The sequence below is a fragment of the Microchirus variegatus genome (genome assembly GCF_963457635.1).
Source record: "Microchirus variegatus genome assembly, chromosome: 5".
NCBI classification, from domain to species: domain Eukaryota; kingdom Metazoa; phylum Chordata; class Actinopteri; order Pleuronectiformes; family Soleidae; genus Microchirus; species Microchirus variegatus.
In genome coordinates this window covers 27,310,945-27,327,735 of record NC_139806.1, presented here as the reverse complement: position 1 = coordinate 27,327,735, position 16,791 = coordinate 27,310,945, and the positions used below count along the sequence as shown (strand labels likewise).

The following is a 16,791-nucleotide window of genomic DNA, read 5'->3' as shown; positions in this document are numbered from 1 at the left end:
CTCTGTTTTTAAAGTTTAGCTTTACTTCAGAGACTCATTTTAACAAGTCACGTAACGTTGACGCCCTTAACCGCCGTTAACGTGCCCAGCACTAAAAAAAACCAGAAAAAAAAACGTAGGCTGTATATTCAGACTAAAATGTCTCTCAGAGCAGGACAGTTTACTTTTTCCCAAAACATCGGCGCGGTTTACAAGTTTTGACGAAAAACTCACAATGTGATACAGTAAAATCCACAAAGGTACTCCATCGTAACTCTACTTAAGATTGTAAAAAATATTTCTGAGTAAGGATTAGTTGTACGATACAGCTGTGATTGGGTTGTACATGGGACTGTGTGTGTGTGTGTGTGTGTGTGTGTGTGTGTCTACGGAATAACAAGAGTCCACTGATGACGGAGGGAGACGCTGACGACATTGCAGTGAAATTAGTCCTAAACGTAACTTAATCTACGTTTCTGTCAGTTTGGAGTTTGGTTCAGGCTGTTTCCTCTTTTCAGTATGTACATCAACACCTGATGTTTCAGCCTTTTTTTTTTTTTTTTTACAGTTTCTTTCTTCTTCCTTGCTCGTTCATAAGGAACAAAAACATGATAAATTCTGGAGTGAGAACAGATGGAAATCACTTAAATCTCATCATCACAACTCAATAAAAGCCGGTTGGGAAAACAATGCTGCTGCTCAGCCAAATCGGAGAAAAATGACACTAAACGGAGGAAGAAATTGTTATAATGAAATGGCAGCAAAGTAAGGAAAGATAATACACTGCCTCTCTTTGCTATGAAAAGTAATGGCTTACGATGCAGCAGTATATCTGCTCAAACGAGAGCGCTAACAATGCTCTTAAAAGCCGACTGGGGCCAAATTAAATGGGAAGATCATTTCAAAAAATATTCCCGACAGCCTTCATTTTGATTATGTTTCCATTGTGTTGTTGTGTTACGGAAAGGGGGACGTATACAATATATGCAGCCTGTTCCTCGGTTATGTTCTTTGTACAATGATATGTGAAGAATTTCATGCATTTTTTGTCAGAATGTGAGGGAAAAAGAGTGGAAGGAATAAATGGCTTGAGACAAATCACAGTATACTGGAAAGAGTTTTTGATACGCAAGTGTGTGTGTGTGTGTGTGTGTGTGTGTGCAGATACATTTAAGAAAACAAATAAAGTGGCTGTGTAATTTTACCCTCATTCAAAAGCCAAGAGCACGTTGATATTACAAGTGAGAAAGATGAAGCGGGAAGGAAAGGGAGGAGGGAGGGGAGGGAGGGGAGGGGGACCGGAACGAACGAAAACCGAAAAAAAAAAATATCAGAACAAGGCACAGAATTTTCTGCAAATGGTTGAACTAAATAAAATTCGTACCAGCAGTTGGGAAGGTGTCGAATGGTGAAGCTCTCTACAGTGATTTCTGGCAACGTCTGGCGCTCCCCTCCCACCACCCCCCCGACCCCGCCCCCTTTTTTCTCAGTTTAACGAATAAGCCGAACCCTCCCGTGTTTTTGTTTTGTTGGGGTTTCCCCCCCCCCTCCTTTTTTGATTTTTTGTTGTTTTTTTTGAACACACGAAACATTCCATCTACTGTACATCTGCAGACTAGACTAAACAACGGCTTAAAACCAGGCCTCTCTCTTTTAAAAACTCGTCCCTCGTCTACGCGCTGACCCCTCTACTCTCACTAAAAGTGACCCCTGAACCATCTCCAATCCCTCCATTGACCTCCCGTTCCCCCCAAAACCCCCTTCCCCTCAGCCCTAAAACCAGCTCCGTGCCCCAAAGAGGACACCAGAGTGAGGGGTCCTGATTTTGATTAGATGTAGTACTCCTTCTTTTCGTCCGAGTTGGTGTGGCCACCCTCTGCGTTGATGATAGCCGTGTCTGCGTCCGCCGCGTCGTCCGCTCCTTTGGCTTCGTGCGTGAAGTAGGTACCTGACGAGGACGAGATGAAGGACAGTGTCACGGACGCTATAATCGCCTGCTGCGTCGTTGGTACAAAAGATTAAAATCAGCCCCCCCCTACATCACACACACACGGCAGCACCTAATTATGCAAATCCTTCGCCATGCGATCATTTACACAAACTCAACTGTCAGCCAGAGCTGTAATATTCAAAATCTCTTTTTAAAATCAAGACTGACACATGAAAATCAGGGTTTTGAAATAGCTGTGAGTGTGGGGGAGGAGGACGGATCACACCTTCATATTAACCTTGTCAAGTTCAGCAAAGGAAAAAGAAAGGGGGAACTAAAAAGCCACTTCAAACCTAATTTAGTAGATTTATTCATATCCTTTCAAAGTGGAGTTTGATAATGAAGTCAAAGCAATATTCCAGAGTGACTGAGAAGAGCTCTTCGACATGTGGAGAAATATAAAAACCTCAAATGCCGCACGAGAACATAGAAACACAGCTGTCTGTAGCACAAGAAAAGTGACATAACTGCATGTCTGATAAACATTATTCATTTTTCTGTCAATGCCACTTGTATTTTTAACATTTATAAATAATCTGTAATTAATGTTTGAATTTTTAATAAAAGGCAACGTCAGATTGAGAACTCAGTCATCCCAGTTATGCTGTAATCTGGGCCATGCTGTGAAATATGGCGCATTTCATCGTACATCATTTATGAACGGCTGCGCGCTAGCTCACAGTGAATCAATGTGTGTAAAAAAATTAATATACTGCCGTGCTATCATGCCGTCTGGTAAAAAAGGGTGTTGTCTTCACTTTATTCAGTAAACATGATGTCAGAGAACAAGTTTAATGTGTATTTTCATTGCACTGGCGAGGTGGACTGAAAGGTTACGCTAGCCTTGCTAGCAATGCCAAACTAGCCTAGCTTCATGTTTCACAGGTGTTACATCATTGTTTTGACCAGAGCAAACATTTTATTTCTGTAACATTTCATATATTTAGAGCCAAGTTACAACAATGTTAAAGCACATTGTTTTATTTGTTGGTTAATTTTAAGTGGACAACACATTAGCCAGTCACGTTAGCCAATAAGAGGTAGCATCAAATTTATAGGGTTGAAATAACTGATCAAAACCAAATTATAGAAATATAAAAGGTCCATTTAGTAGGATATATGTTCTTGTAAGTGCATAAATTCATTAAAATTAGACATTTATTTGTGTTGGCAACAGTAAAATATGTATTTCGTAAGGACTTTTTAAAATACTTTTGAAATAGAAGCTTTTTATGCAAACGTATTCACTTGAAGACTTATTCTGACACTAGAAATGTATATAATCAATAAGAACTACAATAATCTGACATGGTCTGTGACTGTTTTTTATGAGAGGCCGTTTGAGAAATCATTCAGTCTTGCGCTCACATGTTACATCACACGCTCTCACAAACACTATCATACTCTCTCACAAAAACTATCATACTCTCTCACAAACACTATCATACGCTCTCACAAACACTATCATACTCTCTCACAAAAACTATCATACTCTCTCACAAACACTATCATACGCTCTCACAAACACTATCATACTCTCTCACAAACACTATCATACTCTCTCACAAACACTATCATACGCTCTCACAAACACTATCATACTCTCTCACAAACACTATCATACTCTCTCACAAACACTATCATACTCTCTCACAAACACTATCATACTCTCTCACAAACACTATCATACGCTCTCACAAACACTATCACAGCTCTCACAAACACTATCATACTCTCTCACAAACACTATCATACTCTCTCACAAACACTATCATACTCTCTCACAAACACTATCATACTCTCTCACAAACACTATCATACGCTCTCACAAACACTATCATACGCTCTCACAAACACTATCACAGCTCTCACAAACACTATCATACTCTCTCACAAACACTATCATACTCTCACAAACACTATCATAGTCACATACATTTATTATCATACTCTCTCACAAACTTCAGAAACTGGATATTTAAGTTGATTGCATATCATTCTCTCATACATTCACTATCATGTTGTTGCACCCAAAGTAGCATGAACAAGAGTATGATAGTAAATGAACGTGACTACAGCAGTGGTTGTGAGAGAGTATGATAGTGTTTGTGAGAGAGTATGATGTAACATGTGAGTGCAAGACTGAATTATTTCTCAAACGGTCTCTCGTAGTTTTTCAGTGTCCCAAATGTCCCATACGTGCTGAGGACATAGACATCTGGACATGGGGCCAAGTATGTCGTACATTGCCAAAGGTGAAAAAAACAAAAATACAGAGAAAACAGATCTAGTCCATTAATTTGACGACAGCACGGGGGCTACATTTTATCGCCAGGTCCAAGCAGTTGTTGACATGCAGCAATAACGCAAACCGAGCGTTAATAGACTGAAGCTGAGGGTTGATTACAGACGATGGAGTGTCAGGGTCAACTGTACATATCGCAGTTATATCATAAACTTTACTGCATTTCCTTGTTTTTGTCCTTCATTAGTTGAACAGAAATCAGAGAGCAGTGTCACCATCAAATAAAACGCCTCATTTTACACTATTTCTTTTTTCTGCTTGATGTAGCCGGTTCCATTTCCTTCGCGCATAAGAAATACCATAGTGTGAAATTCATTATAGACTGTAATTATTTCCGTGTTATGAGAACAGCATACGAGATGGGTTCTAGCATTTGGCACGACAGCATGGAAAAATTTATTTTTAGTCACCATCGGTTACCCAGGGGCATTTATAGCCATCTTTACCTTATTAGAGTAACATCCGCCACAGGATGTGAAGACATTTTCACGGAAACAAAGTCAAGAGGATTCAACATAAACCTGTTTATGCTCTAAAGGAATGGCATCGAGCAATTCTAATGAAAGGAAATGTAGTATAAGATACATAATTTAATATGTATTTATATATTTTATTGATTAATCATTTTCAATTTCCGCGACCGTATCTTTAGTCCCATCTTTTATATTCTTACGGCCTGAGCACTTAATGGCTCTGAAGCCATATATTGCTTTTCCTTTGAATATTATTTTTTCTTCTTCTTTGTTTTTGGAATGTGAAGACAAAAAAACCTCAGAAACCTGAAAAGTGTTCATACATTACATTTGAGGTTTTCCTGTTATATATAGTGCTGGAAATATTTAGCTTATTTCCCCAATGGAAATGAATGGAGATCTGCTTTGCCTTGCCTCAGTAGCCACGGTAACCCAGGACAAAGGCAGACTTTAGTTTGCATATATGTAAAAAGCGATAAAGTTTGTTGATTTTGGGTTGTTTTTTTTAACATTTTTGATTGTATGCTGCATTCCAAAGGGCAAGCACTATTTGTCAGCGTCTTAATTCCTTTCCTTTCTTTCATTTTCATTCTTTTTTTCTAAAATATACACATAAGTGCCACTTTATTCGGTGCAAATTGGTCGGTATAGCTCTTATTTAGCTGCACTTTTATGCTCCACTACCTTTGTGTCTTGCAAAGTAGCGTCCCAGAACGATGAGTAGACAGAGCATGGCGAAGACGACCACAGCCACCACTCCTCCGATCACGGCATGGTCCACCGTTCTGGGTGCTCCCTCTCCAGCCCGTGAATCTGTAAGCAAAAAAACACCCAAAAAAACAACCTCAGTGTGGACAAAGAAACAAACAAGCAGCAAATAAACAAATCCCTAAGGGTCTGTCTCGTCTGACAGTTAAATGTGATGTAAATTATACTTAATGTCAGGCATTTACTTGGAGGGACTTTTGGTGCTGCAGCATGAACCTGTGCGACGAGATGCTGCTGCTGCCGTGGGCAGAGATGATTAAATGGATTTCTGACCATATGGGTGACTTGGTTGCCAGTCGCCGGCGGCCAAACCCATATACTGCCGCTTTACATTCACAGTAAATCCACATCTGCTTTTGTGTGTTACCGCGAATGTTGCACCGGCGCTATCTTTCCCTTTCATCTGACGAGCCCAGCGGAAGCAGTAAACATGTTTAGACGCAGATTAACGTTAATTCACGGAGTATAATTCAGTGACATTGGGGACTGTTGAGTTTGAGCTCTTGAGCTGGAACATATTTCATCTTTAGCTGCGACTTATGAACAACATATACATATATTAATGGAAAAGTAAAGTCTTAGTCTGCCATAGTATTTTCTAAGCCACATTTTGTAACCAAGTCATTAAAGTTTGAAGTGAGGCTGTGAATTGGCAGAAAAGTCAGTAAACAATAGGTATCACAGAAACTGGCATAACTGGTAACCCTGATATGATATTACATTACGCTAGGTTACAACATTGCAACATTGACATAAGATGAATAAGTAAAATAGTAAAATGGTCTTGATGTCTGCGTAGATCAGAGGTCTCATATGCAGTCCTCCAATTGATTTCATGCGGCCTGCCTCTCTTAACATTAAGTTATGTTCTGTATGTTTTTTCTATGAAGATTCATTTTGCATCATTAATACGTATTTTATTGTAAACTATACATCGTTCCATATCTACAAAATACTTTTACTTTGAAATTCAGTGAAATATCATGAGAAAAATTATATAGAAAAAATACTTTTTCGCCACAAAGTTTTACTTTTTTTTTTTTCATTTGACCGGCTCCCTTAGATGCTCAGTGGCCCCCAATACTTTAAGTTTGAGACCCCTGTTTTAGATCCTCATTCATCCATAAACATACAATTTCAATCGATTCAATGACTTTTGGATAAAGTTGCCTGAGAAAAGAAAAGAAATATTTAAGTGAGCAGTGGTACAAACTCACTATTTTGTCGAAAAACAAACAAGACATGACTTCCAGAATCATTGCTCGGCAAATTTTTATTTTTGCCACAACAGTGCGAATTTGGATTGCAATCAGACCGTGATTAATCTGAGCAGGGGGAATAATAATCATCATCATCATCCTGATTCACTGTGGTGGGTACGTTTTCTGGCATCTTTTGAGTTTAGTGCTTTGAAGAAATATATGCAAACAGGAAAACATCCACAAAGGACGCACAGTCTGTAATCATGTTTTTAACTTCCAGAAGGTAAAGAAAGAAGGAAAACTGAAGCTCTTAGCTGTAATGCTATGTGACACATATCGATCAGGTGTTGGTATCCATAGCAACCTAAAGTTAATATCCTTGTACAGACAGGTTTTTTTCATATTGAAATGAGATGTGACCTTTAAAGTACTGTACACTCCAAAAGTACAATATATACAGTACATATATAGTCGATTCTAGCTTTTTCGGATACCATTAATCCTGACATTTCACTTCCACTTCCAAGATAAAACCTCCTCTAAAAACTCGATTCACAAAACAGTGAAGTCAGGACTGTACGGTCTGTATTATCTATTCTACTGTAATGTAACCACTATGTGCATCTAAATCAGACATTATTCCATTAACATATATACGTGTTGACTCTATAACACCGAGCAGTTCACAGCATGTGACCTACTTTGACGACGTCACGATTGATCCTCTCCGTCTTTTTTATTCCCAGTCTTTTTTTCAGCTTTTTTAAAAAGTGTGACACAAAGCGACTCCTCTTTCCTCCCTCTCTCACTCACTCACTCACTCCACTTGCCACTAAAGAGCCTGATTAGACTAAACTCACTACAGCTGCAGAACTGACGCCTTTTTCTCCCACGTGTGACACAAACACAAGAGCTGCCTGAACCATTTCAAAGTAAAAGCACTCTTGCCTTTTTGTTCCATTCATATTCATTTTCACTTTTCTTTTTTTTTAAAGCGAGGCTTTGCAGGGCCAGGAAATGTGTGGCGTCACCCTGAAGAGTCCTGGCATTTAGAACATTTAAAAGTTTCTCTCGCGACAGCTGCTCAATCTCAGCTCGTCGTCTGTAGCGTAATACGAACACAACCATTTCAAAGTAAAAGCACTCTTCTGTTCCATATATATTGATTTTTTTTTTAATTGTGAAGTTAGGCTTGAGGATAAGGGCCACACGAAAAAAATATCGGAGTTCTGACTTTAAACTCAGAATTACAGGTGCCCCAGAATTTATTTAATTTAATAAAGTCAGAATTCTGAGTTTAAAGTCAGAATTCTGAGATAGGGTCAGAATTCTGAGAGTTAAGTCAGAATTCTGAGATAAATTCCGAATTCTAAGATAGGGTCAGAATTCTGAGTTTAAAGTGGCCCTAATCCTCTTCCGTAGCTTCGAGAGTCCTGACTTTTGGAATATTTATTAAAAGCGCATTATTTACGATTTTTCAAAGGCGAACCCGTGTAAATCACAGCAGCGGCTCCACAGACCACATGATGTCATTACCAAACGCTCCATTACCTTCAATATAAATACAGATAACCTTGGATTCAAAGCGTTGGATCATTTCAGAGCACTTTACAGATTATTACCCCCCCCAAAAAAATAATAAACGTAGGGAGCGACACTGCGGATAACATCTCCTACCGCTGTGGATCTATACAATCCTGCATTCCATCAACCTGCAGGAATAAAAGAGGGAAGGTGGTGTTGAGGACGGCCTCTGGTGCAGTGCTCACTGTCAAACTCAACAAAACATTACCCGAAAGATCTAATAGGTTATTTTGACTTCAGATTTTCTTTTTTAGTGCTGGGCAGATTCAATTAAACTGAGCAGGAATCCTTCTGACATCCAATTCGCTCTTGTCAGGCTCCTAAAGCTGTGCTTTAACACACTTTCCTATTACGATGTTAATGTGGACTTTGGCTTTGGGGGCTGAAGTGTGTTTGTGTGTGTGTGTGTGTGTGTGTGGGGGGGGGGGGGGGGGGGTGTGTGGTCAGGGTGGCTTAAATTTCCTGGTTTAAGTTTATTCGTGAGAGGATGACAACATCAAAGTCCTTTCATTTTACGTTGCTGTACATCACAATAAGCTCTTCCTCGTGCGGATTCATACACGTAAACCAGACTAAGTCAGGCAGACTGGCCTGTTGGTGGCGCTGCGGAGACGGATTATTAGGAGCCATCAAAAAAACTTCCTCCCATTTTTGAGGAGCATGAAATATCCACAGCAAACTGCAAGGAAATCACTTTCCCCCCGCTGGTTGCTTTAAGATTAGGAATGCTTATGTCTGACAGCTTCTTCCAGCTCCTCACTAAAGTCATGTGATGCTCACAGAAATATTCAGTCTTATTTTTATCACAGCAACAGTCTATCAGAAATAAATATTCAGGATTCAGGGCGACTTATTTCACTATTTCAGGAAACTTAAAGGATCTGCGGCAGATTTCAAAATAAAGTGGCATGAGGTCGATGTGTTTAACTGCACAAGTTATATCCAAATCTGTTTTAGGCAATTACTATTTAACTGTCTGGCAATTACATTTCACTGTGCAGTGGCATTAATAGCTGTGTTAGCAATCACATTTCACCTGTTGTAGATATTACATCTCTGCATCTTATTTTAATTCTTGATGCAGCTACTTTCCCCTCTGTGATTAACACAGTATTCTGATTCTGATTAAATGTGTGTTTTGAAGTCCTACACATTTTCAAGTAGATCATTGACAGAAAAACAATGGGGGGGAAAAATAAATCTATATTTCCTGGCTATTACTACTAATGATGGCCAGACTAAAGGGAATAATCATATATAGCCTGATGAAGGTGGTATTTAAAAGATGATTCTTGTTTAAATTAAAACAACCAGGATCATAATTTAATAGCAATTCCTGAGCATGTGGGTGTTAATGAGTCTGACAGTTAACATGTGTATGTATTAACAAGGAAACTTGACGTTGACCTGTTCGAGGAACAAATGCTCTAACATTGCAGAAAATGCAGAAACCTCATGCAATCCTAAAATCACCCAAAACAAAACAAGACTGATTCATATTCATGGTTTTCACGGGAGGATTCTGTCGAGAGATTTGCGGTGTGTGTTGTCATTACATCGGCGACCGGGCTTTTCGCCTGACTTTTCCCTCCTTTTTCATCCCAGTTTGATTGCAACACAATCTCCTTAAATGCGTCTATGATTCCGCGAGAGCGACGCTCAATCTCTTTGTGGGAGTGTGAACTTTTCAGGTGGTTTGCGCCGTGGCAACATTATGAGTTCTCGCTGGAATAATTCCCGTCTTAACCAAACCTAAAATTTCAAAAACAAAATAGCGCCGTCTAGGCTTCATGTTTAATGAGTCCTGTTTGTCGGCCCAAAGAAGCGTTTGCGCGTGCTGTCACTTTCTGAAAGCACTCAGTCCCAATGATACCACAGAGAGCAATTTGCATGTCCTATCAGTGAGTATCACTTATGAGCAATTACTGTCACCAAGTGAAATTCAGTACATTTGTCTTATTATCTCACATGGGGAGTCAAACTTGAAATTGCATGGGTGATTGTTTTAGCAATCAAAGGCGAGAACATGCGAGGCAATTTTGGATATTGCCTTCCCTTTAAAAGTCACTTCTGTTGTGGATGAAAAGCACCAATAATATTCCCATCAAGCTGTTTCCTTTAACTGCACCTCTTGGGTTTAATTACAAAACCGGAGGGGAAACAATGTGACTGTAAGTAGCACCTTTCATACAGAGATCCCACTATATTGCCATTAAAGAGACTCCTCGTCACGCCGCCTTCGCTTGTTTACACTGAACCAAACGCGCCACTTCACGCCATGTGACACGTGTTATTGTGTTATGTGATACGTATTTCAGATGAATTAAAGTGTCTCTCAAACACACACTTCATATAAAAAAATATGCAAAAAGTACTTAAAAGTAGTGCTGGGCCATTAACGCCAGAAAAAGACGCGATTGACGTCATGTTTAAGTGACATTTCGACTGTAGGAGCTAACGGAGCTAACGGAGCTCACTGGTAAATGGCACTTGGACTCCGGTGGAAAAACTGCGTACTTACTCTTTAGACTAAGTTTTAACAATCACATGCGTCTTTTTCCGGTCAGTCGTCATGGAAACACGTTGTGCGTTAACATTAAAGGTGTTAACGGCGCTAACAGGCTAGCACTACTTAAAAGTAATACTTGAATAGTAAAAGTACAAGAATCTTACCAGAAAATGACTTAGGTAGATGCCACCTTTTACAAAAGTCTTACTGTACTTCAGTAGTATCAGTATCAAAAGTGGTAGAGCAAGTTGTCTTTCAACTGTAAGGTTGTGGATTCGACTCCCAGCTCTGCACTCTTACTGTAGTGTAAAGTAGCTTTGAGTGGTCATCAAGACTAAAAAAAACTTTAACCAACTCTTCTTCTTGTGATTTTATTTGGTAATAAAGAGTAACAAAGATAGTTAGAGGAAATGCAGTGGCGTAAAAGTAAAGTACACATATGTACTCTTGCCTTTGCAGCAAGAAAACCCAGGTTCATAATCCAGTCAGAAAGTTTGGTCGAGGACGAGTGAGTACAGAAAACGTCGGTTTGCAAGACAAAGTCACTCTGAATGAAATTCAACGGGAAAATTAAACCTGCGTTCAACTTGATTCATAACGTCAGTTGACATTTTCCTGGGGAGTTAATGGAGTTTCAGCTCCTCTTCAATAAAACACGGCGTCAATTTTGCCAAAGACATTCCAATTTAGAGGCAAATAGACATTTAAGTATGGCGTGTACTGGAGGAGTTCTCCGGCTTCCTCCCACAGTCCAAAAACATGCGATATGGGGAATAGGTGAATTGGTCACTCTAAATTGACCGTAGGTGTGAGTGTGTGAGTGAATGGTTGTTTGTCTCTATATGTGGCCCTGCGATGGACTGGCGAACTGTCCACGGCGTACCCCGCCTATCGCCCAATGTCTGCTGAGATAGACACAGCACCCCCCGTGACCCTCTGGTGGAGGAAAAAGCGGTAGATAATGGATGGATGGATGTACTGGAGAAGTGGACAGCAGTGTGATTGACAGCTGGTACTGTCCAACAGGAGACTGACTGCAGGTGACGTCGTTGAGTCAATAAAGTGATTCCACACCAATGCTTGTAGGACAAGGACGGTGTCGTTAACTGAGCTGAGAAACGGACTGAGCGTCGCCCATGGATTAAGAAAAAGAATATGGTGACCACAGGGCTAAACAAGCAACAGTCAAACCAAAAGTGTGGTCACTGATACTAAGCAGGGACGTGGAGTGTCTCATTTTCATAAGACATGTTGACAAAGGCGTGATTTGAGACAGAGGAGATCTCCTAATTGGATCTCCTAATCTGCTAATTAAGCATTAGTGATTTCACTGGCGTTGCCTGCAGATAGAGGTGTAATCACAGCAGCACTATGTGGGCGGGATGTCATAAGAGCACATTGCCTTGTCAAGATCCTCCTCCATTGCCTACAACACTCTCGGTTAAAGAGTGAATGTAATTAAAGTCCCAATGAACCTATTCATTGAACCTATTTAAAAATGTCAGTTATATCTTTTGCCTCTCGGGTAGCGCTCTACACCGCTTACATACAGAGTGACTCGGCGTGAGGTTGACTTTTTTTTCAAATTCTCAGAAAGAGTCTGACTTCACTTAGAGACAGAAGAAAAGCCATAGTAAAAAAAGACGGTGGAATCTGAGCAGAGAGCGATTAAAAGCAGCTCCACAGGACTTTTGTGGTGATATTTCAAACTCCTGTCACTGATTCTGAAATATATACGGCAGAGATCTGTCAAAATGATGTCAACCACAAGAAAATGAGTCAGTAGAACAACGTGGAATTATATCACTCACACACTTTAAGAGTTTTTACTCCAGTATTTTACTTCTGAGCAAGTTGACAGTAACTGAATTGTTTATCCAATGTTTTTAAATGACCATGACAAAATTCATCCCGATCTGTTAAAATGTCGTTGAGAAATTACCACCGAATCCAAGAGATTGAGAATCTGATCGCTTTCTTGTGACGTCATCTGTGGGTACATTCTCACCAAACTTTATGTGGATTATCACTTTCTCATCACAAAGAATTCAGATTGATCTGTGACAAACTGTACAGAGGAAGTTGCTATAATAGATGATGGAAACATAACCTCCTTGGTGCAGGTAAATATTGGTTTTCCCGATGGGAAAGGGAAGCAACACTGATGACTTCAGACGACCACATGGATTGTTGTGTGTAGGACAAGTTTAAAACAACTTTGTGAACATTATACGACTAATATCGGTTAAAGGGAAGAACTCTCACGACAGCTCAGACTGCTGCTGATTTAAACATGCTTTAGAGCAGGGTTTCTCAATCCTGGTCCTCAGGGACGAAGATGTTACCCTGACTCCAACACACCTGATTCAAACAGTCAGCTCATCAGCAAGCTCTGCAGAAGCTTGGTAACGATCCACGAATTTGAATCAGGCGTGTCGGAGCATCGAAATACAGGGGCAGTGAGTCCCCGGGACCAGGATTGACAAAAACCTGCTTTAGAGTTTGTATCAACAGTTGGACCTAGTATTCTGATTCTGAGTATTATTTGAGATACATCCCTGACATTTGTCCACCGTGTTGGAACCATTTACCTCCTCACACTGGAAAATCCACTTGTCTAAAGTCATATTTTTCGTTTATATTTGCCATGATCTTACTTAAAGTAGACCCTAACCCTAACCCTGCTAACTTCTTTATGTGTAGTTTTAAGGGATGCAGGATATTGTAATTTTGTCTCTTGTCTAGTAAAACTGACATAATATTTTTCATCGTCATGTCGCAACAGATTTAGATATATATGTTTTTCATTCAGCAAAACAACTATACATAAAACAGAACAGTTGTAGGGAGCACCAGCAAAGAAAAACAAGGATGTAGAGGCTTATTTTGTCATATTGGCAGATGTTGGCGTGTTTGCCAATATCTATCATACATTTTAAAACTGACACCAATATGCCGATAATATTGTGCATCCATTGTGCATCCCCAGTGGCTTGTATTCTACTTCCATCCACCAAGGAGGTTGTTTTTGGCCGTGTGAGAAACCACATTGCGCACTGTACTCATTCGTGATTTGCTTGACTATATAAAACCTTGTCATTGTCTGGGTTGTGCTGTTCAGGATTTGCTGGAATCAACCAAAACACAAAGAAGTGGAGAACCTTGACAGGGCCACTGCTTTTGGGACCTTAAATCACCAACAAAACACCATTCAGCGTTCTCAAACAATCAATGGAGACACAGAGGCCGAATAAAAAAAACGCTTGTAATCGCTTACTTTCTAAAACAACATCGATTTATACAAAACAAAGCTCTACTAAAGTGCCCTAGCGTCATCGAAGACCATGTATGTTGTCAGGAAACTTTGTTTTGAGTCAAGCGTGAGAAACTTTTCACTGTAAATTTCCAATTTTTTTCTTTTGAAAATGTCACTTTCCTGACATTACCTCCACTGTATTTCACATTAAAATAGGATGGACCCAGCGGGAAAACACACTCTCATATTCTTGAAAATGAGTTTGAATATCACGTATCATGATACAGGTGCAGACTTTGTACATGCATGTAATAAAACAGTCGCACGAAAAGCAAATGTTTCAAAAGCTTGTGAAAACAATCTCCGACGAAACCTTAACACCTTGTTCTGTTTTTTTTCTTCTTCCCCTTCTACTCATGGAGCTATTCATCATTTATCTAATCAAGGCCTGTCTTCATCCAAAACGTAATATAATTATGGGCTATAACAGTTCTCAGGATATTAAGCTGTATCTAGGCCATGGCTAGGCTCGATAAACACCTTCTAATAATGGCTTTTAGTGGTCTCAGGAGTGACTTATCCTAACACATTGAGGACTCTCTATGGCTCCCAAGGCCAAATGACTTTGCGGCTTGTTGTAGAGATGCACATCAGTCCTGATAATGGGGACAGTGTTTGAAAAAAGAAAAAAAAAAGAAGCCCAGTGGAGTTTCTCCCCATACACCAGGCTGCCCTTTTTTCATCTTATGCCTGATTATCAACCCACCCAACCACCCCCCTTTTACACTCACACACACACACCCTCCTCCCCTGCCGCCGTCACTGAGCTGCCTCCAGTCTTGGTCATTTCAGCGACGTCGAGAAAAACTCCCATGGATTTATGATAGTGGTGGGGAAGGTGGCCACAAAGTCTGGGCTATGTCTGCGCTCTCGTGATGAACGATATTGTTCATGTCTGACACCAGACATAATCACTTTTAATCAAAACAATTCAGTTACAAATCTGATAAGTTCAAAATATACAATCTACAAGAGTTCCAGGCTGTGGGAAGTAATTACCAAGTTATCCAGCAGAGGGTACAGTGAGCACAGCTGGGCCTGCAATCTATTTTGTCTTTGCTAATCAGAAGACAGCAGTGTTTTATGTGAGTGTCAATGGAGGACAAAAACAAGTATAAATGTCCTGTTGAGCAGACAATCATGACAATGTGGTTCCAATCTTTGCTGCATTTCCACTGCAAGTCAATTATGACGACACTCAACACATGCATAGATGCAAAAAGCCACATGGATATGTTCTGTTCCATCTTATACACTACCGTTCAAAAGTTTGGGGTCACCTATACCATTTTTGGGGTTTTCCATTTAAACTCACACTAACCCAGCTGTGTTTTCTAATCATCCAATAGCCTTCTAACGTGATTAGTAAACACAATGTACCATTAGAACAGTGGAGAGATGGTTGTTGGAAATTGGCCTCTGTACACCTATGTACATATTTCATTAAAAACAAGACATTTGCAGCTAGAGTAGTGGTTTGCCATATTAACAATCTATAACGTGTATTTCTGATTATATTAATTGGAAAAAAAGTGTTTATCATTCAAAAATAAGGACATTTCTGAGTGACCCCAAACTTCTGAATGGTAGTGTACATGAACATATGTTTGATCTACTAAGACACACTGAGGGTTAGGGCAACACCAACCCCAACCCTAACCCTAACCCTGTCAATTAAAAACTAACGCAGGAGGAGCAGGTTTGAGAATCTAAACGACCTTCACTGGGGTACATGACGAACAAAGATCATGGACGGACACCAGCTGGGGAGGGTTAGGGTAACCCTAACCCCTAACCCTAACCCTGTGACACATTATTTGAAAATCAGAATTGACGACGAGATTTCTGCATCCACACAGCCTGGACAAGGTCATATCAAGAAACCCAGGACCCCCAAAACACACAAGCTACATCAAGAAACATAGAAAATAGACTCAATAAAAAAAACTCAACAGAAAGAAAAATCCAACGCAGTGGGAGCAGGTTTGAGAGTCTAAACGACCTTCACTGGGGAACACGAGGAACAAAGATCATGGACGGACACCAGCTGGGGAACAGAGAGACTGAATACGCTGCAGGGAGGCGGAAATAAGTGAGCGCAGGTGAAACATGTCGGGGCGGGGGCAGACGATCGCAGCGGAGGGAAACCAGACAATGACGGGGCGGTGACTCACGAGGAAGAAACCCCAAAGTCAAACAGGAAACTAAGACAAAGCAACTGGAGCCTTGGACAAATCAGAAAACTAAACACACGCATTCTAACTTAATCATAGAAAATCCTTTAGGGCCCGCGATGAAGTTCTTGTGGTCACCACAAAAAGAAAACCCACCACGTCAAGGTCGACATCAGAGAAATGTCAGGCGGTGATAAAACTCCCTAAATCCAGCTCTGTCTCCCCTGTTTTTGGCTTGTTGATAAAAAAACAACAGAAGAGAGTGTGCATTCCTGGTGTTTTGAGACAGAAGAGCATCAGTGAAATGACATCAGGGCCTGTGTGGAGATCTGTGTACACAGCAGACACAGCTCCGGGGCCAAGGAACTGTGCCAAGGAAATGAGGGGCTAATCCCGGTAAAGAAGCCAAAAAAACAATGGCTACATTAACATACACGCCGTAAACAGACTATGGTGCATCTGCTGGTCAAGGACACACTCAGAGATTTAGC

The 16,791-nt window shown here is 40.3% G+C and overlaps 1 protein-coding gene across 1 annotated transcript in view; it reads right to left on the bottom strand.

Annotated features, from left to right (window-relative positions):
• Nucleotides 1-1,808: 1,808 nt before the first annotated feature.
• Nucleotides 1,809-16,791, bottom strand: part of cadm1a (cell adhesion molecule 1a) — a gene marked incomplete at both ends in the record, with an annotated part of 408,015 nt that continues 393,032 nt past the window's right edge. The window contains 2 exons of the mRNA XM_083889853.1: nucleotides 1,809-1,927; nucleotides 5,432-5,560. Coding sequence (XP_083745979.1) covers nucleotides 1,809-1,927; nucleotides 5,432-5,560 — 248 coding nt within the window. The remainder of the gene's footprint in view (nucleotides 1,928-5,431; nucleotides 5,561-16,791) is intronic.